This window comes from Theobroma cacao, chromosome 1 (genome assembly GCF_053813885.1).
Source record: "Theobroma cacao isolate CCN51 chromosome 1, ASM5381388v1, whole genome shotgun sequence".
NCBI classification, from domain to species: domain Eukaryota; kingdom Viridiplantae; phylum Streptophyta; class Magnoliopsida; order Malvales; family Malvaceae; genus Theobroma; species Theobroma cacao.
In genome coordinates this window covers 40,578,590-40,600,503 of record NC_142639.1, presented here as the reverse complement: position 1 = coordinate 40,600,503, position 21,914 = coordinate 40,578,590, and the positions used below count along the sequence as shown (strand labels likewise).

At 37.1% G+C, this 21,914-nt stretch overlaps 1 protein-coding gene across 2 annotated transcripts; it reads right to left on the bottom strand.

Annotated features, from left to right (window-relative positions):
* Positions 1-52: 52 nt before the first annotated feature.
* LOC18614266 (WD-40 repeat family protein / beige-like protein) lies at positions 53-20,873 on the bottom strand. Of its 2 annotated transcripts, none has more exons than XM_018125846.2 (32): positions 20,644-20,873; positions 17,906-20,012; positions 16,410-17,197; positions 15,263-15,976; positions 14,812-14,946; positions 14,449-14,553; positions 14,114-14,227; positions 13,930-14,006; positions 13,032-13,113; positions 12,417-12,740; positions 11,481-12,103; positions 11,064-11,148; positions 10,599-10,793; positions 9,757-10,302; positions 9,522-9,665; positions 8,916-9,395; positions 7,743-7,888; positions 6,997-7,066; positions 6,748-6,831; positions 6,460-6,516; positions 6,300-6,368; positions 6,090-6,176; positions 5,890-6,006; positions 5,015-5,164; positions 4,728-4,812; positions 4,530-4,650; positions 4,280-4,376; positions 4,083-4,196; positions 3,537-3,906; positions 1,697-2,487; positions 1,448-1,570; positions 53-538 (listed from the first exon to the last, which is right to left on the bottom strand). In XM_018125846.2, the coding sequence occupies exons 2-32, from the start codon at positions 19,950-19,952 to the stop codon at positions 461-463; spliced, it is 9,018 nt and encodes a 3,005-aa protein (XP_017981335.2). In that variant the 5' UTR covers positions 19,953-20,012; positions 20,644-20,873; the 3' UTR covers positions 53-460. The 2 variants fall into 2 exon arrangements, with proteins under 2 accessions (XP_017981335.2, XP_017981339.2); XM_018125850.2 differs by having other exon boundaries at positions 11,481-12,070.
* Positions 20,874-21,914: the final 1,041 nt, after the last annotated feature.

Sequence of the window (21,914 nt, the reverse complement as noted above, 5' to 3'; positions counted from 1 at the left end):
TTATTCAAAAAGAGGAAAAACGCAAAAAGGTGAAAGAAGAGAGGCAACGGAGTGAGGAAGAAAGAGCTAATGTGCTCAGTCCAATTATACATACACAAAAGATAGGAAACAAAATAGCTTGTCCTATTTTCATTCTCTATTTTATCCAAAAGCAAAAATGAAGATCTCAAGCCTCGGGAGTATAGTTCATCAATCTCAATGGTAAGAAACTTACCACTAATCAAATAAAAGAATCTGCCTAACAACCCCGCTGTCAATCACATATAGGGTTGTTCCCACTTGTGAATACATACATATTTTACATACACGAAGGCAGCTGGCGTCGTTAGTCATGTTATTGACTTGAATTCTTCTCTTACTCAAGGCAGACGCCAGGCTCTTTATAGCATCGACCCTCGTGGAGTCTATGGTGCATCTTCTATAGTCATTCTCAAACCAATCAAAATTCAATGGCCGAACACTATGACTTTATAAGAGGGCTGAGCCCTTCACCTTCCCAGCCAAGCTTAAGCATCTGATCCACCACTTTCAAGCTCAACTGGATATAGCAAAGCCAAGATAAGATTAAGTTCAACATCCAAGTAAAACAACATAAATGCAAATAATCAATAATTTTGAATACAAAACATAACTTTAAAATGTTGTACCGTTTAACAATCATTCAACTTAAGACAGTTTTCCTACAAGTATCACTCAGTTTATTCATGGTACCCCACAGCATAAGGAGCACACACCAAGTAGAAGTCTTAGCAGCAAATGTCCAATGAAGCGGAAATATATTTCTATCAGGTAGGAAGAACCACCAGCCAACTCTAAGGCCGCTCATTAGGAGGCTCATTTTCATATTTTTAATCTGGACCAGCCAACTGTGAGACAGGTTATTTCAGTGCTTGCTTTTCATATTGTTCACGGAAAATTTCAGATATCCTTAAGTTGGATTGTTTTTAAGTTTTTTTTTTTTCTGATACAAGGAAGTCTAAAGGAGTAGGGATTCTGAAGTTTTGACCAAGCTTGGCTTGTTATAACATTTATCTAAATAATTAGTCAAAACTATTTTATAATTGATCAAATTCAAACAAATGGAATAGTTGTAGCATCTAATTAACACATGATAAAAGGAAAAAAAAAAAAAGGCTATTCTATGCTTCAACTTAAATGTTTTTTAAAGTTATCATTCTAGTTTGAAAAATAGCCTAGTCTCAAATTGTAATCCCACTGGAGTATGTTTTCTTTTTCTTTATTTAGTCCACAAAACACTTGATATAATGCTTGTTTCCCAAAGATTAATTTATGGCAAATTAAATAGGTCATATGAGAAATAAATCAACAAGATGTTATCAATCAAGCAATGCCAAGATAGGAGAAATTTTCTGCTAATAGATAAATAATTAATATTTAGACTAAATGATTGATGGAGAGCCAAGATATGGAAAAAAGAAAGTCTTACAGCTGGATCCGTGAAAATTATCAACTGCTTATCTGCAGTCGACACTAGAAGATTCGTGTTATCCTTGTTCAAAGCAAGAGCTGTAATATCCTGTCTTTCTCCCAGTTTCAACACATGAAACACCTGCAAATGAAAGATTTTCACCAGGTCACTGTTTGAGCAAAATGAAAAAGTATTCGTGAATCATGATGCGTGTGTCTAACATGCTTGTTGCATATAATAGATAAATCAGTGAAAAGGTTCTTATACCTTCAGAGTATGCAGATTCAAAAAGCAAATTGAGGGTGATGGAATATCCAATCTGTTGCTTTCGTTGGTTTCTTCTGACTCAAGATCCAAGTTATCAATCACAGGTTTTTTAAAACTCAAGTCTTGGTTGCTATTGCACACTCCATTGCTGCCCAAAGATGAGTTCATTCCAATTAAAGCACTCTCACCATCCACAGAAATTTCCATGCAACTGACACCACCCAAGGAAGGAAGTTCTGCTCTTGCAATCAGAACCCCATTGAGAGTGAATGTGCTAAGAGTATGTTGAAATTGGTTCCAGGTTAAAACGATTCCCTCAGATGAAAGGCAGACAGCATCAGCTTCCACACCCACAAACTGTCTCATCAAACGACCCCTTCTTGTAGAATGCAAGAGAACATCTGAGGAATGGCCACAAGAAACAACAATACCTAGATCTGAACTGACACAGCAACAAAGAATTTCCCTGTGGTGACCCCGAAGCACATGTATGGGACCTTCTATGCGTCGCTTCCTGCTTTTGTCTGCCAAGATGTTAGCTAAAGTACCACTACTAGTTGAGGTTGGTGTGCCAGTGCCAGCAGTTGGTTCTGAGGTGCTGCTTGAGCGGGATGTGAATGCCCTATGAATCCTCCATAGTAATACAGTAGTGTCCCGGGATCCTGTCACAAGATAGTTGCTATCTGATGATAGAGCAAGGCAAGTGACAGGAGCACAGTGTCCAAAAGCCGTTTCAAGTGTCTTTGCTCCATCAGATGACAGTAGCTTGATACTGTTATCCGCATGTCCACCTAGTTAAAATCCAGAAAGTCTATGAGGAGATACTTTATAACACAAGAAATGCAGATAGTAGTGCCAGCAGTTGGATTCAATGGCTGGGGAAGCCTAAAAAAGCAGCACTTCCAACAAAAGCACATGACTGATGACCATTATCTATAAAACTGAAAATTGACATTTAAAATTAAACGTCCCCAGGTGCTACAAATTTTATCAACAATGGTCGAGCAGCCAAGCAAAATTGAAAAGTATAAGGGCATGGGGGGAGCCATAATAGCAAATTCAAGAGAAGGGTATTGAAAGTACTTAAATCAATGCTATAATCTTTAAATTTTTAAACCCTAAACCTTAAACCCTTTTAACATACTATATTAGATCATGCCTCCGAACTAGAGATTAATCAACAGATTTTTCAGTGATTGATATATTTTTTTAACCAATTCTTCACCCTAAATATTTAAATATTGAACAGCATAAGCTGGTCTTGTAAAGGTTCAGAAGATGAGGCACTGAAACTGTTATCATCATCATAAAACATAGTTATCCCTGCAGCATTCTATTGCCACGAAATTGAGAAATTAGACTAGCGCAAAATGTTCATGAGAAGACAAGATAGTTTTAGACAGGCTAGCTGTCCAACCTTTTTCATTTACCCAAGCCATCAATACCATAATTTCCCTCATTTACCCAGGCATGGACCAAGATTTGTTAGAGACAACTATGCACATTTTTAACTACAATCCTAGTTCACTGAGTTGACTAGAAAAAGGGTTTACAAGAAAAGTTCAATTTAAGCATATAAAGTGTTCTTCAATCTTCAGAGTTCAGACAGTGGTGCATATATTAAGCCTCCTTTCCAAATAATAACTACAACGACCAATGGAAAGATTCTACTGTGATAAAGAATTAGCAAAACTGAACTTGCAGCAGACTCTCAGCAAGCACAAGATGGATTACTTTGTCCGATTTAAGATTTACAAGGGAGAGTAAGAAGTTTACCAGAGAAATCAGATTTAACTATAATTTTAAGTCAGCAAAACAATAGTAGGAATCAATAGTTTACCTGTGATAATTTCTTTATCACTTGTGATGGAAACAATAGATGAGCTTCTGATCCCAGAAGAAGCAAATGCTAGTGCCTGGGGAAACTGCCACTCATCAGCACCAGGGCCAGCTGGCCCTTTGAACATTCTTATAAGTGCTCCACCAGCAGAGCTTGTTATTGACTTTCCATGTTGAAATAAAAATGGTGTTCCCTGGCCATCGGGAGTGTTTGGCTGCCACTTGTGCTGTGCAATATGAGCTGCTGGCGCATTTGTGTCAACTACTATGATAGCATCTGAAGACGCATGAATAGCTGCTGCTGGCAAATTGCAGCGTTCAGGGCCTGGGACAGCGTATGGTTTGATTTCTCTTGGATTCCGAAAGATTGTCTGACATTATATATTAATCAGAATCAGTTTTAACATATTGATTTTCACAGAAAAGATTGTCATTTATGGATAGGAGGACCTTATTATCACATGAGAAGTAATTGCAGATACAAGTCATACATAACACTGCATCAATGCTAAAAACATAAAAGATGAACTGAAAATGGAATTGCTACCTGCAAATGAAGAACCTCTGAAAGTGGCATCTTCTTCATGTGAGGGACGGTAAGAAGTTGGGATGGAGTTTGTCCAAAATAAGCAATCTGGTCTTGTGTAGCACGCTGTTGTACCTTTATTTATATACATGTGTAAGAAATGAGGAAGAATTTCCAAATAGGGCAGACGTTTAGAAAAAATAGCAAATCAAACTTACTGGATCAGAGATCTTATCAATATCAACTGTCCCTTCATATGTAATGTAAAAGAACATATTATTTGCCAATATAGCTTCTTTGCCTCGTTGCTTATACCTGAACATTCCAATTCACTCGTGTAAATTCGGGGTAAGATTGCTTTAAACAAGAATCTCCATGAATAATTTATTATTCAAAGAATGTCATGGTAAAGATTACAAAGGAAAAGAGAAAGCAATAATTTTTCTTAGGGAACAGAAAAAAGAATACCCAAATATGAGGTCAATCCATTCATGCAAATGCGCAGACACATGCTCACTCTCAAGAGCCATCCGATGTTTATGAATGAAATCAACTGGGTTTTGAGCCCATGGTGGGAGTTTGACAGAACCTGCATGTTGAAAAAAATAAAAATCAGAACTCAGTGCAACTGGCATTTATTAGACAATGAAAACAGATACTACATACCAAGCTTTCCTCCTAATTGTGTTGTTCCGAAATCAATTGAATTTTCATTGGTTAACATCTCAGGAAGGTAAAACAGCTCAGGAACCTAAGAAAAAATAGATAAAAAAATGCAAATGAAAGAAAAAACTTCTGATAATCTTTTGAAATACAAATGCAGATAATTGCAGCCAAAACTGATCTGGCAAGACAAGACAACCAACAATCACAGACAAGATTAAAATGTGCTTCATTTTCTCCATAGGAGAAGTTCGATGTTCTCATGCAGAAGAAAAAAGAAAAACACATACCAATTCCTTCACATCACTCATGTCCTCAAGAACTCCGTTCCAAGTAGCAGCAACATCTGAAAACATCCGGTCTGCATGATCAAATTTTCCACCTTGCAGCTGAATTGAAAGAGTTGTAAATGGCTCAACTCTAACAAGATAATACAACACCTGCAAGAAAACACCAGATAAACAGAAAGTTATAACAAAGAATCAGCACTTAGACTTCAAACTATGATAGAAAAATTCACCTAATTCCACATTTAGACTTCAACTATGATAGCAAAATTCAACTAATTGACTAATTGCCGTAAAATTAGAAATTTGGATTGAAAACATATAAAGAATTCAACCAAAGAATAGAACATAAGAAATTAGACGCAATGAAAGCCCTGCTACCATCACTGTTTTAAATTAATCTATGCAAATAATTCCAAGGAAAGATGTATATTAATGCTGAAAACTAAGTAAAAATACTACTTTTGAAATGAAGCAGGCAACCTGGTGAAATGGCAGATGCACCATAAAACAGTAAAAGTTCATACCAATTACATTGAAGGAGATAAACTACAGCTTTCAGGTGCAAAAAGAACTCGTTGGCTCTATAAAGGGGATTAGTCTACCTTGCAAAACACAATCAGTACGGCTGACAGAAGAATAATAAAACAGAAGATAGTAAAGGACATCCAAGAATTTAATTTTTAAAGACAATCACTCAACAGGCAACACACATGCACATGTATACAAATGTCCAAGTACATATGAAGAAACAAACTAAATAAATCGACCCCATTCATGAATTGCATGTATACATCCAACGGTGCCCCCATCTCAAGCGATTTAAATAACCAATATGAAAGTACAACCACAACTGTTAAACAGAATAGAAAACCTACAGTTCCAGCACTTGAATAATGTGAGCCATAATGGAACTTGGGGATAACTGGATCATCGAAGCTAGCATATCTCTCTTGGAATTTCTTCAGCCGATCTGGATTCAATGCCCCAACAGGCTGCAAATACACATGAAGTTATAATGGCAGAAAAGAAGAGTGCAGATATAAAGTAAGTGCCAGCAAGATTGAAGTCTAACCACCTTTGAAAGATCCCGGTAAGCTGAAGGATCAGAAAGATCCAAACTCTTTGAACTGTTGTCAGAAAGAATCCATGGAAATACTGGATACTGTAAGTAAAAAAGAAAAGGGGAGACAAAGACAGGAAATGTAGCTTAGGGATATTATGCACAACAGTGCCCCATAAAAATGGAGTGATTAGCCATCAAAATGCACACTCAAAAACATCGCACCTGAGTTATGTCATTATAACTACGCCCAGCCAATGTATTTAGCTGCATTAAATATTCAAAATTGCTGATCTGCAGAAGGATTTCAATTTTGTCAGTGAAAATGCTGCTTCATTATTACATGTGAATATATATATATATATTACATAACTGTAACACATACCTCCCACCTAGCCCAGCGCTCCATTAGTTGAGTTCTTTTCAGGAGTTGTTCAGGTCTCTACAGCAGAAAACAAAATATGCAAGTGAATGTGAATAGAAAATGAATCCTTGTAAGAAGCAGTCAACATACACAACCTTGGGTACCTTGCAATGAACCCAATTTTATGAACATAAAATATCCATAAATTTTCTACTCTTCTCCTTTTTAAAACAAATGATATTCACTTTGTGTGTATGTGCATGCATGCAAGCCCCCCCTACGTAAAAAAATTTCAGGCAAAGTGCAAACCTGAGTTGCAAGATAAATGTTGTTCAAATGAGGAGGTCTTGCTTGAACGATAGCTCGGTAGGCATTTCTTCGGCCCTCAGAACTCTGGATCAATCATTTTTTTTAAACAAAAGAAAAGAAGTAAAAAAAGAGGGAGCCAACAATTCAAACAAGAGATAAATATAGTGCGTCAGGTCAACAACGATCTAAAGCATACTTCTCCTAATCAGAAAGCAATAAATTTTGAAGGTGCATCCAATATGAACATACCCCGAAATCAAAGAAGAAGGTAGAACGGTCAACCATGAACAGCTCAAGAGCACTTCTTCTTAGGAGATATCTATGGCAAAAACAAACCAGAAAAATGAGATGCAACAACAGATGCTAAAGCAAAAGCAATATTAGGTGATGAAGACTTAAAACTCTTCCAATGCAGCAACAAGAAATATTATGTTATGGATTACTATGCAGTATGTAACATCAAACATCTCTCTAAACTTCTTATAATATTATAACTTAAAAGCAATAAGCACATACAGAGAGAAGACCTGAAATTCAGCCTACATTTTAGTGGCTTTTACAGTCAAACAACATCCCAATGTGCAGGTCATCTCCATCTTTTGCAGTACAGTGTAGAGACATTTACATTGACATGTTTAGAACATTGATGTATTTCTGGTAAAACCTATGGTTGTTAACAGGAACAATGAGACACAGAAATAAAGGCCAATTTACAAAAACCCTAAAATGCCAGCAGACATCTTTTTCTCATTCCATGTCCTAGGCAACCTTCTTGTTTACAAATATGTGCTCGCATGCGTGTTAATATGAAATCAAGAAATGTTGGTAATATCTAGACAAGTTTTTGTCTCACAATGATGATCATACAACTACTTAGAATGTCAAATATTGTTGCTCAAAGCCAATGACCATGATAGGGATGCTCAAATTTTATAAAGCCAGCATGAACAAAAATGAGAATAAAAACTAACACAACATTTTCACTATAGCTTCACCTTCGGCTATACATTTGATGAAGAGATGCCATCAACCAACTACGGTCCTTTTCGTCATTTCTCACTTCAGAGTTGCCTTCCGAACCATCCATGGTTATGTTGCTTTCAGTGTTATCAACTATAAAATTTATTTTCTTAGTGGTTACCTGAAAAAAGGAGAACAGTTCATACGCTTGATAACCCTTTTTCTTGGATGAGATAACAAATACTTAAATGATAAGTGAAAGGTCACACTAAATTTGAAAGCATGGTTTCCAGTCATGTTTTAAAAACACAAATGCAAAGAATTACTCTTTTATCTTAAATCTATAGAAAACCTAGCAGCCACAGTCATTTACAATGGGCAGAAGGGGACAGAAGGTGAAATCAGGATTCTCTCTTACTCATTCCTAAACCCCCTCTTTTACAATATCTAAAGACTGCAGGATAATATAAGGATGCATGCTAGTATTCTCAATGGCCATACTTCTGGCCTTGGAAGCGTGAAAAATGTTAATGGCTACTTAGTTTTAGAATCCCCATAGGTTGAGGTGTAGCAAAGCTAAAAGAGTTATAAAAAAGATGTATTAGATTGGTAACTTAAACAAAGGAAGTTTCCTATCTAAAATCAAATAGCCCAAGGGAAGTTTCCTATCTGAAGATTCTAAGGCAGGATCTATATATCCTTGTTAAATCTCTCCATTATGTCTCACTTTCATACATATTATCATCTCATAAAACAAGTTCTCCGCTACACTGCATAGTTTATCACCTTTTACAATTGGCTTTTGCAACTCATGCAGGTCCCTTTTTGGAGACAGTCTAATCCTAATAGCATGCTGTCCTCATTCAAAGGAATTTTTAAATTATATTCCTTTAAATTAATGCAGTTTTGCCAAAATCCACAAAGTGCTAACATCACAAAAAGCCACTCTTCCGTGAAGATTCCAGAAAATTGCATGGTCCTTGTCATCAGCCAACTGTCTTGGTCCTGTTATGCATTATATGCAGAACATGTCACCCTAATTAAAGAAAATCCTATCCAAAGTTTTTAAGCTATCATCTAGGTTTCAGAATTTGATGGCGCTAAAGTTAAGAAAATCACAATCAAAGAATGATGAAGCCCAGTGTAAAGCAACAAGCTCAGTGCATATAGTCTGCAAGGATTTTTTAAATGCAATTTTAGAAACTTACTTGAAAGGTTCCTCGTATAACCTTCAGTGGCCGAACCATAGATGAAGGAAGTTCAAACACAATTCTCTCATCAAGTTCACTAGGAACATACCCAGGAGCAACTGCTGATGAACTTTGGACCAAGTCTTGCTCACTGGCAAGTTTAGAATCAATGGATTCCACTGATTTCTGCAAGGGTTGCTCAGATATGTCAGACAGCCTTGGCTGATCTTCCCCACTTTGGTCATTTTCATAGGCTCTGTTATCTACATGATCAATTTCTGCCTGTTCATCATCTTCATTCATTAATTCCGTGGAGATTGCTTCTGCTGCCAGAATAGGAGCATTAGATGAGCTTATGACATCCTCTTGATTGTTTTTCACCTCACTTTGATCCTCAAAATTAGCAGCAGCACCAAAATGATCAGTCCCTATGTAATTCCTTCTCAAACATGGTCTCATTCTCGAAGAACTTTCCATAAAGTCTAGCTTCCAGAAAATCTACACATACCATAAAAGGAAAAAGAAAAAAGGTTAGACAAGGGGAGAAGAAACAAAATCAGTTATCCAGCAACATATACTTTTGCCCTACAGAAGAAGAAAAGAAAAGAGAGTCTCAAAACTTACACGTTCCTGACTAGAAATTTGGTCCCCGGATGGCCCAAAGAGACATTTCATCTCTATTAAGCAATGGATAAGTTTGCGCCATGCACGAATCCCAGTAAATAACCGATGTCGTGCAACTAAATCAACTTGTGTGCGCCTATCAATCTGAAAAGCAAAAATAGATAAATCTATGTCAATAACTTTTACTGTTGCCTAAACAACTAGTGACAATAATGACAGCCAGCAGTAATCAAACCTCCGACCGCTGAATGTTTCTTGCTAAAGCAAAACTTGCAACAAGGACAGCAATAAATTTATAGGACAAAGCATTAAAATCTTTCCCATAGACAGATTTTGTATCAACTGGTTGCAGACATTCCATCCATGCAACTCCCATGGCTTCAGAAGCATTCCATCTCTTCACACGCTCCATATCACTAGCATTCCTCCGCTGTGCAGAAGTAGCCATTGCAACGGCACTGAGACCTCTTCCAGAACCAATCTTTGCACTGCGTTCAAGATCACGTGCAGCTGCTAAGGCAGCAGCTTTTGCAGCTGCCTTGTCTTTTGGAAGTGATGGTGATTTGTTAGGCACCTCCAGAGGTTTTTGAAAGCTTGAAAATGTTTGAAACTTAGTTGTTTTACGCTCAAGCATTGAGGAGTCACGTTTAAGTTGTGTGGTTGTTGGGGGGGCCGGAGTTTCTGCTCCACTAGCGCCAGCAGCAATCATTGCCAATGCCATTGCAGCTGGTGGTGATGCAAAAGCAGCAGCCCAAGCTGGAGAGATCATTGCAAGAGCTGCCTGAAAAAAAAAAAATAAGACAATTGGAGAAACTTAAATAATGCACCAATAACAAAAAGATGAAAAGAAGATTAAAAATGTAGAATATCGTCAACAACCAACTCCGACAAAAATTTCCTAGAAAAGAAATGTCAACTCCCTGAAGAGATTCATGCAAAAACAGAGAAGCATGCAACGCAAGCATACACATATTGACGAAGGCAATTAGCACTTCTGGCACAAGGAAAGACAAAATTGACACCTTACAAGCATGGATTGTTCTAAGAAAGGAGTTAAAAATGATAACGATTATTAACCTCTAATGGCAATGCATCAGCAGCCAATGCACGATCATCAACAGTAAGAGGATTCAGACCATCGGCAGTAGCAAGTTCATGAATTCCTGCCAAAAGTGGTCGCCACCGCCTCAAAACAGCAACAAAAGGTGGTACAATGGCCTCAAGATACTGTTTACGAAGTGGCTTTCTGTCCCTCCCAACAGCATGCCATACCTGCAGCATATACCTCAATTAGGTCACTGCAAAAACATCAATCAACAACCCAGATAATCATAGATAAAGTAGGAAGGGCAAAACGAAACTAAATAAACGTTCAATTATAATATCATGATAGAATGAATACGTTAATAGATGAGAACTAAGCAAAGAAGACAACACATTGCCATGCCACAGAAAGTTGATAAAGAAGAAGTAAACCATAAAAACTAATCAGGTAAATAATTTGCTACTATTGCATACTAAGCTGATTCACTTAGAACTAACCTCAGAATAGAGAACACAAGATGCTACCAAAACTCTTTGTCTCTTCGAATCAGAAATTGGCATGTTCAGAATAGGAGAAAGCACACTGCACATAATTAAAATGAATAAGTTCAAAAACTCCTTGTGTATGAATCTTGCAAGTGAAGCAGAAACAGTCCGACTGGACTACACAGTCAGAGCACCAAACCATATCTGTTACAATGTGCTTATGCATATAGGGAACAAGAAAGATATAAACAGAAGCACATTATAGGAAAAGTAAAGAGATGTAGAACTACATTGAAAGATAATCAAACTCAATCTATGTAATTGTTAAAATGTAGAGAGAGGGAGAGAGAAAGAGTAGCATTGGTGCATAGATATGTATATTTATGTGTCATGTGGTTATTGGTTATGATAGTCCACTGCTCAATTTACCTCCACAACAAAGCTGACCGTGGTTTTCTCACTGCCATTCTAGCACTGTTATCTAAGGATATGATGTTGCCTCCTTGGCGATACAATCCTTCCGACATTCCATCGTCTATGCCTACATTCCTCATGAGCATACTGTCTTCTCCATTATCTTCTTCCCTCATTGAAAGAAGTACCATGCGAAGCATGCATAAAAATGGTTGGTCACTGTCCAGTAACTGGTAAAGTGCTGCCATTCCTCCCATCCCAGTACCTGATCCACCACCAATACCAAGACCGCCACCAAGTCCAGAATCATCTAACAATAAAGCTTGGAGCATGCTTACAGACTTCTTCACTAGAGGAAGTTCAATCCAGTTTCCATTAGCATCTTTTTGCAAAGCAGCATTCCATGACTCCCAGCCACTGCCACCACCACCAATGCAAGCTGATTTTGAAGGAAGGCCAACACCGTACCATAACCGGCTCCTGTATTTCCAACCCTCAGCTATATCCATAGCACAACTCCCGTATGACACAAAAGCAGAGGAAACAGAATCATAAGGCTCAGCAGCAGCAGCAGCAGTAAGCCGTTCCATAACTGTTGCAGAAATCTGCCCATTTGCATCAGCCATTGAAGCAAGGACCTTATTTTGAAAACAGAACATGAAAAGGGGGGGGGGGGGGGGGGGGGGGTGTGGATAACAAATATTAGAAAAAGGCATAGTGGAAAGGAAGTCAAAGCAATATTCAACTTTAATGTTTAAAAAAAACCTAACAATCAGGCCTAAGAAGAACAGTCACATGTCCAATGCTACAAGTTATAAAACCTAAGTAGACATTCTAGCAAACGAGGGAAATAATAGATGATAAAGAAGTTTAACAGATGAAGAACTACATAAAAACATAAATCACTAAACTATGCATATACATGTTTCATTCTGATGAGAATATACGTACATCCAGAGCGAGTCCGCCAGAATTGCCAGATCCGCTATCATCCACTGCTTCAAATGATTCTCTACCAATTGATGCCGTTGAATTTGAGTGAGTATTTAGGGGAGATGCAAGAGAAAGAGGAGATGCTTTGCCTTCAGCTTTGTGTGATGCACAAGAAAGTTTACTTTGTAACCGTAAATGATCTTCAACAAGCATTAAAATGACAATTGCATTCTCTACCAAAAACACGGAAAGCTGTGCAGCATTCTCTGCTTCTACCTTAGCATCCTTTGGGGACAAACCTTCTGCTGCAACCCCAGCGGCAGCAGCAGCAATAACTTGAGTCTGCTACAGAAGAAAAGCTCAATTAAAGATTACTGCAAACTTTTTCCCTCTAGTAGTGAGAAACTTAATAGAATAACAACGATGACACTAACTAAGCAAAGAGAGAGCAGCTAGTAGCAAGAAGAGTAAAAAGAGAAAAGGTTAAACAAAATTCCAAGAGGATCAATTTTTTACTATATGAATTCGCTAGGAAACTCTGTTGATTAGTAAAAAGAAGAAGCTATTGTATCACTATTAGAATCAGTAAAGAGCAGGAAAAAAAACCTGCAACTGATAACAACTAAACGTTACCTGAGCCTGCAGTTCTCTGGCAGCAAAGTCCAGCAAACCACCCAAGAGCCTTCTCTTGAATATTGGCAAAGATTCTTCACGCCTTCAGAAAACAACCCCATAGGTGTCAACAATTAATTAATGACTATACTTATTTCTCCAAAAAAAATACTAACTGATAAGTTTTCAGGATGAACAACTGTTGCCAACTTGCCGAGAGTATTTTAATAAAGACTTACTCAAGAACTGTACAGAAGAAACACCTTTTATTGGCTCAAGAAGAGCATATTATGCAAAACAATCAATGAGTCAATATATAACAGATAAGCTTTCAAGATGAACAGCAACTGTTGCCAAGAGTATTTTACTATAGAATTATCCAAGAACTCTACAGATATAACACTTTTTATTGGCTCCAATGAGCATATTATGCAAAACAATCAATGAGTAAATATTAAATACATCACTGCAGTCCTGTGGCCATTTAAATATCCTATGTGAATTATTCAGTTTGTTATTTACATGATGTATCAAAATTCTTAGCAACAAGTAAAAAGAAAAAACAAACAAAGTTTCCATATTTTGGCACCTAATATTAAATTCAAAACACCATTGTCTTTTGTTACCTTAACACAGAAAAATCAGAAAATCCCATGACTCAGTGATTCTAAAGATAGCAACTAAAGACTTCTTTATCAGTATAAATACAAACTTCTAGATTTCTCCTTAACTTGATTATTTTCCCTAAAAGTGCATCTTGAAGATGTTCCCACATAGAGATACACTTTTTTTACATAGCACTCCAGGGAGAAGGCCCACAAAAAGAGCAGTTCTAGTCAAGGTCAACCACATACAAATGGCACAAGATATTATTTGAGACAATTACAGCAATAAAAATCATGGAACAGAATTCTAATACCTAACTCTCTGATCCCCAGTGCTAGATCCACCAACGATAGAGAGCCATTCTGCACAATGAATTGTAGCTTCAATATCCTGTAAAATGGAAGCAATAACCAGAAAAAATAAATGGAACTGACATGCTTGAAACGGTGAACAAATGTGTATGAAAAGATACAATAAAGTGATGGATATAGACAAACCTTCCATCCATCCTTTTGGCGCATTGAATGCTCCAACATAATTACCAGGAAATTGTGTACGAGGTCCTCTAGGTCCCATAAGCTTGCTGAATTAGACTGTTTTCTTGCATCCAACTGCAAAGTCAAGTAAAAAGGTGTAACATTTAATACAAGGAATACATGTATATTCAAAGTTACTCACTAAGGTCAAATACTGGTTAGAAAACTCTACAATTCCAATCCTAACCAACATCAACTACCAGATTTATATGCAATGGGACATCAAAGAGGACAAGGGGAAAGAAGCACACAAGTATAGAGAAAAGAGAAAACCTTTTGAAGTTGGAAAAAGATACCTCATGGTTAGAGATAAGAACCTCTAATATCCACTCAGGCCATTCCTCCATTTTTGTTAGACTGCTTCTATTTTCTGGATGACTGCAAGCCAAAATCAGAAGATCCTGAAATCATATAGAAAGAAGTAGCTCAGAAACTATAATGGAAAATCAAAAAAGTCATAATAAGAAAACCTAAAAGTGAAAGCAAAAGGCAACAAACCAAGATATGATGAAGTTGATGAATTCACGACACAAACAGAGACGATGGTTGTAACTTATGTTTTGTTTTGATAAGTATATACTAGTATTCAAGCTTATTTTCTATTAACTCAAACACCAGAGAAAACAAAATTTGAGATCAATAAATTCAGACAAGCATACCTGTAGTGCCCGGCTTTGGAAAGCTCTAGATGCACATGGTAGTGAACGCAACAAAACCAACAAAAGTTGTAAATGTTCAAAACGATGACCAGAATCATAAAAATTCAACCCATCCTCTGTTGAAGAAGCATTGATCTGAGGAAGTTAAAAGACGAAAGAAGTGTAAAGGACTTTAGCTTTCAATATTATATGCAAGAGCAAGATAACATTAGAAGCTAGCATAGCTCCAAAGCAGAAATAATATTTTTTGCTAAATATCGTAAGCATGGTAGCCAAGCAGAAAAAACACCATTTATTGATGTATACTTAAAAAAGAATAAAAGAAAGTACTACAAAATTAATACTATGGTAGACCAATAAGCTTTTCAACAGACAAAACTATAAGAAATATATGCAGAAACATCATTGTAGAACAATGACAAGACAATATTAAAGTAAAAGATTATCATACCGAGGCCCCCAATAAAGCTGTGTAGACATTGCTCGTCATAAGCCTATTAGGAGCAGCCCGGAAAGCCTTCTGCAAAGCAAAAAGCAGAAGAGAAACTTTATCTTCAAACATACTGCCACCTGCATCATTTAGTGCACCACCAAAAAGGCTGCTTGTCATCTCCGAGGACACATGCGAACCAAATTTCAGATGCCCACATGCTACTAAAGCACCTAAAAGCCCAATGATCCCAACAACAATTCCATCACTTTTGTCAACATTATAAACATTATTCCTTGCATTGTCAGCACTAATGGAAAGACTTATTCCACCCAAATTCTTCATAAAAGAATTTTCAGAAACAGAAGACATCCTTTCCATTTTCACTATAGGAGAAATTTCCACAAGGCCACTACTACTATCAAGAGGTTGAGATTCAAAATTTTTCTTTTGCAAAATTTGATCCCTCTCCTTTGGAGATCCTCCATCCCGAATTCCTTCTGAATCCCTACCACCACCATCTAGTTCTGGTTCAGATCTTCGAACAGACAAGCTTTCATCAGGCTTAGAGCTAGTTTCAGGAATGTGGTGATCTCCGGCTTTAGCTTCTTGTTGCAGGAGGACAAGAAGTGTTTCTATCCCACCAGAACCCATGAATGCCTCTGCAAATGTTTGAGCTCGGGCCGTATTTGGTTGAACCACTAGCCTGTACATCAAATGTAACACCCTGCAAACCTGAACGAAAAACTAGTGAGTTATTTCTAGTAAAACGATAAGAAAAGAGCACAATACAAGATGCCCTCTGATATCAGCCAGAAATATGAGGCACGCATATAACCACATGGTCCAATTGGGCCTGATCATATCCTGATCCAACAATGGAAACTCCAATAGTATAAAAATTATAGAAACCCAAAATTTATTCCAACAAAGAAACAAAAAGAATTTTAAGCACATCATCGTCAGAACATTTATTCCTTAAGGAATTAAGGTGCTTTCACAAGTTAATCTAATTAGAAAGATAGCCAACCATCAAAAGAATACTCAAGCTTCAATACAATAGAACACTCTTAAACCAACATGGTGATCAACTTGTACCTAAAAAAAGAAAGAACTACACATCTTCAAAGGCACTAGTGAAAGGAAATCAGAAACAACATGAGCTCACCTGGTTAGGTTGTGGGCAATCAACCATGAATCCAAGTAAACGACAGACATCATCTGCAGCCAATGAAGGTGGTGCTGCTCCTATTAGAAGTTCAATGACAACTAAGAGCTCATCAACCAAAGCATTCACTTCACCCATTGGGCGAATATCATCATTTAGGGAAAAAGTATCAAGGGAGTCCTTTTCACGAATTGTCCAATAGCACCTTCTGCAGCCATCAAGAAGCATCTGCATAGCATTGGCATCTCGCATGACTGATGACTCTGTGAAGACCATATCTGCAACAGATGATAGGAGTTTCTTTTGGAGCCCATAGCTGCACAAACTCCAAATTTTAAGATCCAAAAGCAGTGTACTGAAAAGCTGAACTTTAAGTGCATGATCATGCTTCTGAGATTGACATAAGGAAACAACAGCTGCAACAAGCTCCTCATCTCCCACGCCATTATGCTTTCCAGGACCAAAAGAAGACAAAGTTTGTAAAAGATAGTCTAAGATTCTTGACAGAATCTCAGGTCCCCTCGTACGACATAGCTCTTCATTGTTCCCAGGGTGATGGATAGCAAATGAAATAATTCTGAATATTGGCGCAGCAAGAGTAGCTGTAGCCAAAGACAACGGAAGACTACCCTGTTCAGGTTCCAGGCTATCTTTACGCACATTGCTGACTGCCAGAGGAAGTAAAGACATCGGACCTCCATAAGCTAAAGCCCAGAGAGCCTCCACAGGTCTCATCCGTGTTGCAACATGGACTTGCCCAAGAACCTCAGCAGGTCTGCGCAGCATACCTAAATCACCATAGATAGGTAATTTAAGCAAGAACAGACAAATTCTTTACACATAGAAAACAAAAGGGGGGCAACCAATTCCAACTTAAAATATAACACAAAAGTCAAATATGAAAGAAAACAAAAATGATAACCATAATTGAAGACACTAATATAAACATGGACAGGTCTTTCTCCACTCATCTTGAAAATATACTGCTATGTCTCGAAGTGAGCTAACCCAAAAAAAAAAGAACAAGAAAGAACATCAAGTAAACCAATGTAAGAAATGAAAGGGGTATGCCCACAGCAGCAGATGAATTTACATGCACAGCCAAGTAAACTGACATGCCATCCACCCACCAACCCTTCTCCAACACTCACGCATGCACTGAGAGAGAGGGGGGGAAACAAATATAGAAAACAAACAAGCATACCCATAAAAGCAGAAGCATTCTGCAAGCAACACCACTTTAAAACAGCACACAGACAGAGGGAGAGAAAGGAAAATGACATTGAGATTAAGACCATCTCCCTTCTCTGCTCAATCTCATAAACCATACTCTGATTCAGGAAAATGGATAATTAAAAAAAAAAAAAAAAGCATATGAAACAAGTACGCTCACACAATCTTCTTGACATGCACAGACATTTTATTGGAGTCTACTATCCAAAAATCATTTGCTATAAAGTTATGTAAATACTGAAATTAAAGATGAATTTATTCACCTGCAGCACCAGATGGAGAAGCATCTGGGCAGAATCGCCCACTAAGCAGGCAGGGGTGGTAGAGTAGGTGAATGCAACCTCCAATTTCTGCATCCAATAGAGAACTTTCCTCTGCCATTCTTTGCACATAATCGTTAGTGGCTAGCCAAGGAAGTCCTGCACCATTACCGAAAGAAGGCAGCACATCTCCTCCCCTAGAAGCCATACGTGCCATTCTTTCTGGCCCAATTGGTTCCTTAAATATATATACTGGGCCCATTTCAGCAAATAAAGGGCACTGACGACGACGGCGTTGTAACCCAGCCATTGTAGGAGGGGGGTTTGTCCCAATGCAACAAAATGCAAGCGGCTTGGAGATGCGAGGAAACTCAAAAGGACGACTTTCATACAATGATCCATCAATATATAATCTCAATTCACTCTCTGCTTTCCCAATAAGTCCCTGCCTGCATACATGCTCCAAACCAATAAAATACCAGCATTGAGGCTTGAATGCATGAGTAAAATGTAAAGAAGCCTTCTTTCCTTTTCCACTCCCACTTTCAACCACTAAAAACTGTGCATGAAAATAAGCCTCTATCCCCTGATTATCAGCAGATAAGAAACTAAATAAACGAGGCATGTGTGCAGTGCCTTCACCAGCAAGTGCACTTGCAGCAGCAGCAGCAGACATAGCTGATGATTTTCCCGACTTGGCTGCTGCGGCAACAGCAATTGCAGCGGCAGCAGTTGCTGCATTTAATGTATCTGCAAATGATTCAATGTAGATCCACGTTGCAAAGGCATATCCATTGCTAAATGGCCAACGACTTTCCCCAGGACCAAGCAAACCAGAGCTTTCACCATCAAATTCAAAAGTGCAAGCTGGTCCCTTCGACTCTCTCCCACTCACTGCCTTCTCAAATGCAAGCATTAAGCGTGGCGACCAAGCAGTAGTAAGTGTTCCTGTAATGACCTGAAACCATTTATGTAAATCAATGACACTAAGTGAATGCCCTGCCAAATGTTGGATGCAATAGCATAAGGGAGTTCCATCCCATTTCATCTGCTCCGTTGAGCCAACATCCTGAGCAAAAATATTCTCAGCTGACCTTAAAAGAACTCCTAGTAAACCAGCCATAGAGCACATTGCCCTGTTTCTCGTACAGGCTCGTAATATAGCAAGCAAGCCTCTAACCATCCGTGTCCTGGCAGACATGAGAATGTCACTATCTCCTTCCCAGGGAAGCCAAGGAATAAGCTCGCCTGCCACGATTGCAGCCCGAGAGTTTAGCATCACACTAGGAGGATTGTTGTCCTCATCCTCTTCAAAACTTTCAACTCCACCCATTGTGGCAATAAGTGAATCAACAACCAAGAAAGGAATACTCTCCATATCCTCCCCGCTTCCAAAAGTCTCAGCCCCACTTACAATATTCTTCAGCTTGTCCAAGCTTTCAGGCTTCCCCATAATGGCAGAATCTACTAAATGCAATAACTCAGGAGACACATTTGGCATAGCAGCTTTTGCCTTAGGAATTATTGGTGAACCAAGGGGAGAGTATACAGAATCTGCATAAAAGGCAGAATCAAGACTAGTTGCCGAGCTTGACTGCTTAATGGTATAATCTGTTTGTCTTTCAGGTCCAGGGCTTGAAGTAGAACGATCATGCCATGGTTCAGGCATTGAGGAAGAATCATACTCCTTCCCATATGTCCTTGTTAGATGTTCAGAGTATTCCTCAACCCCGCCAGATGAGCCTCTCTCATAGTCTGAATTTGAGGATCGATTCGAATCCACATGACCACCATGAGACTCCCCGGCAGCTTTATCTTGATTTTCTAAAGATACAGGCTCAAATTGGTCCTCATCCCCAATCAGAGATCCAGAATGAGCCCCTTGTGAAACTGCATTATCATTTCGTACAATAGCTTCCTCACCATCTGTAACATTAACATTCTGCTGATAAGATCTTCCTATCCTATCCTCCACAACAGAAGCTACTTCAGGAGTATCCGAACCCCTTACAGAAGTTTCACCAAACTTCTTTTCTTCTTCTTCTTCCATTGTATTATTACTTTACAGACCTAGCAGATATTCATTTGACTTATTTACACTAATATCCACCTGCAAAAACGAAAAATCAAAAAGAATGAGAACAAACAGCCACTCCAATCAATTCTTAAACCACTATGAATCTCACAGTTAAAATATAGACAACCAAGCGAAATTACTCTTTCAGCATAAAACAAAGAAGAATCATGAAACTCGTCTAAATTTGTAAACATTCCTTCATGAACTAAGCCAAACAGAACCCTATCCTTGACTTTCAACATTAATAGTTAGGAAACTAGATACAGAATATAAAATTATTTCCCCCTCTTGAGTGCAACTGACTCAAATCTCGCAGATAAAGAAAATTCAAATTTGAATCAAAGAGTAAGATTTAACGAAAAGTCGCGGATCTAGCTCATGAAGCGTGTAGACATTCAAAATTACAAATACGAATGCAACTTTCCCTAATTATATGAGAAAAAGAATGATCTCTTCTCACATAACAGAATCGATCAATTGGCATTGGAATTAGCAAATTAATATTAACGAAAGATATAATTAAACAAGAACAGAACGACCCAACCTAATTTAAGTATAAATAATTGCGATTACTACACAGATCAGAGTTTAACGGTCATTGATTTGAACAATTCATGAAAATACGAAAATGTGACGTTCGTAACGGAGAAGATGATGAACTTACCTCCGAAAATTAATCATTTCGGTTCAACTTTGAAGTTTCCTGTTAAATATATAAATAAATCGAGAAAGTAAAGAAAATTAGAGAACAAAAAGGAAAAGTTCTTTACAGAAATGAGAAAGAGAGAATCGGAGAAGACGAGAGATTGCGAAATGGGCGCGAGACAGAAGGTGGATTTAGCAAGTAATTAGCAATAGGCCCCCATATGGTTGCCCAGTCAAAAACAAAGGAAGGAAGATAGGTGGTTAAATGATATCTCCAAGCAGTTTTTCTTTAAAAAAAATTATTTCCTTTATTTATTCTGCTTGTAGCAAAAGTTTTAATCTTTGTGTTTTTTCTTTTTTACATGATTTAAAAATTTTAATCTTTGCTTCTAAGTGAAGAAAATGAAAGATATTAATTATGGAAAGAATACTGAAATTGAAATATAGGACGCAGCATTTATGAAGTGAAATATACTATACAAATTATTATGAAAGAGGTTAAATTATTTTTTATTTTCTTTTCGGTTTTCTTTTGTAGCAAACATACAAAAAAAAATTATTTAAAGAATGCTAGTAAAATAAATGAATTTTACATTATACATATGATATGTATTTTAGATGAAAAAATATAACAAATTATCAGTGTTATATTAATAGGTTTTTTTTTATAATTGAGAGAAAAGAAATTCAAATCATGTACCAATTAATACGATAAATACTCGAGTGCTAGTATCGCATTGTAGTTATTTATCTATTTTTAATCAATTATGATATTATTTTTATTTTATAATAATTTTTCAAAAAATAATAAAATTATCAATTAAATAAAATCATAAATATTGCATATTTTATTATGTTAAATAAATTTTAATATCAAGCTCTTTAATTAGTATTATGTTTTTGTTAATTTTTTTTCAAAAATTTAAAATCGAAGTTTATTTGAATATTGTAAAAAGATTGAAAGATAGAGACAGAAATATAAATAAAAATTAAAGTCATAAAAAAATAAAATTTTATTAAATTTTTCTTACTCTAATCATAAATCATTTGTTCGGTTTCCATTTTATTTGGACAGGTTAAACATCCATCTACATTTAACGATTAATTTTTTTTTCAAAAAGCTCACAATATAATAAAAGCAAAATATTTTTAAAATTTTCAAAAATAAAATTCAAGTTTCACAAAAAAGAAACAAGGATATTTTCAAAAAGTTTTCTTTTATATATTTGCTTTTCATTAGTTAAATTGAATTTATGGAGAAAATATTGAAATTTAAAATTTACCCTTAAA

What these genes read in the sequence shown, in the direction of transcription:
- LOC18614266 (XM_018125846.2), bottom strand. Translation starts at nt 19,952, where the DNA reads ATGGAAGAAGAAGAAGAAAAGAAGTTTGGTGAAACTTCTGTAAGGGGT. An exon ending in CTTGTGTTCTCTATTCTGAG is followed by an intron (nt 10,794 to 11,063) that starts GTTAGTTCTAAG and finishes TATATGCTGCAG; the next exon opens with GTATGGCATGCTGTTGGGAG. An exon ending in CCTTCTTCTTTGATTTCGGG is followed by an intron (nt 6,832 to 6,996) that starts GTATGTTCATAT and finishes TGATTGATCCAG; the next exon opens with AGTTCTGAGGGCCGAAGAAA.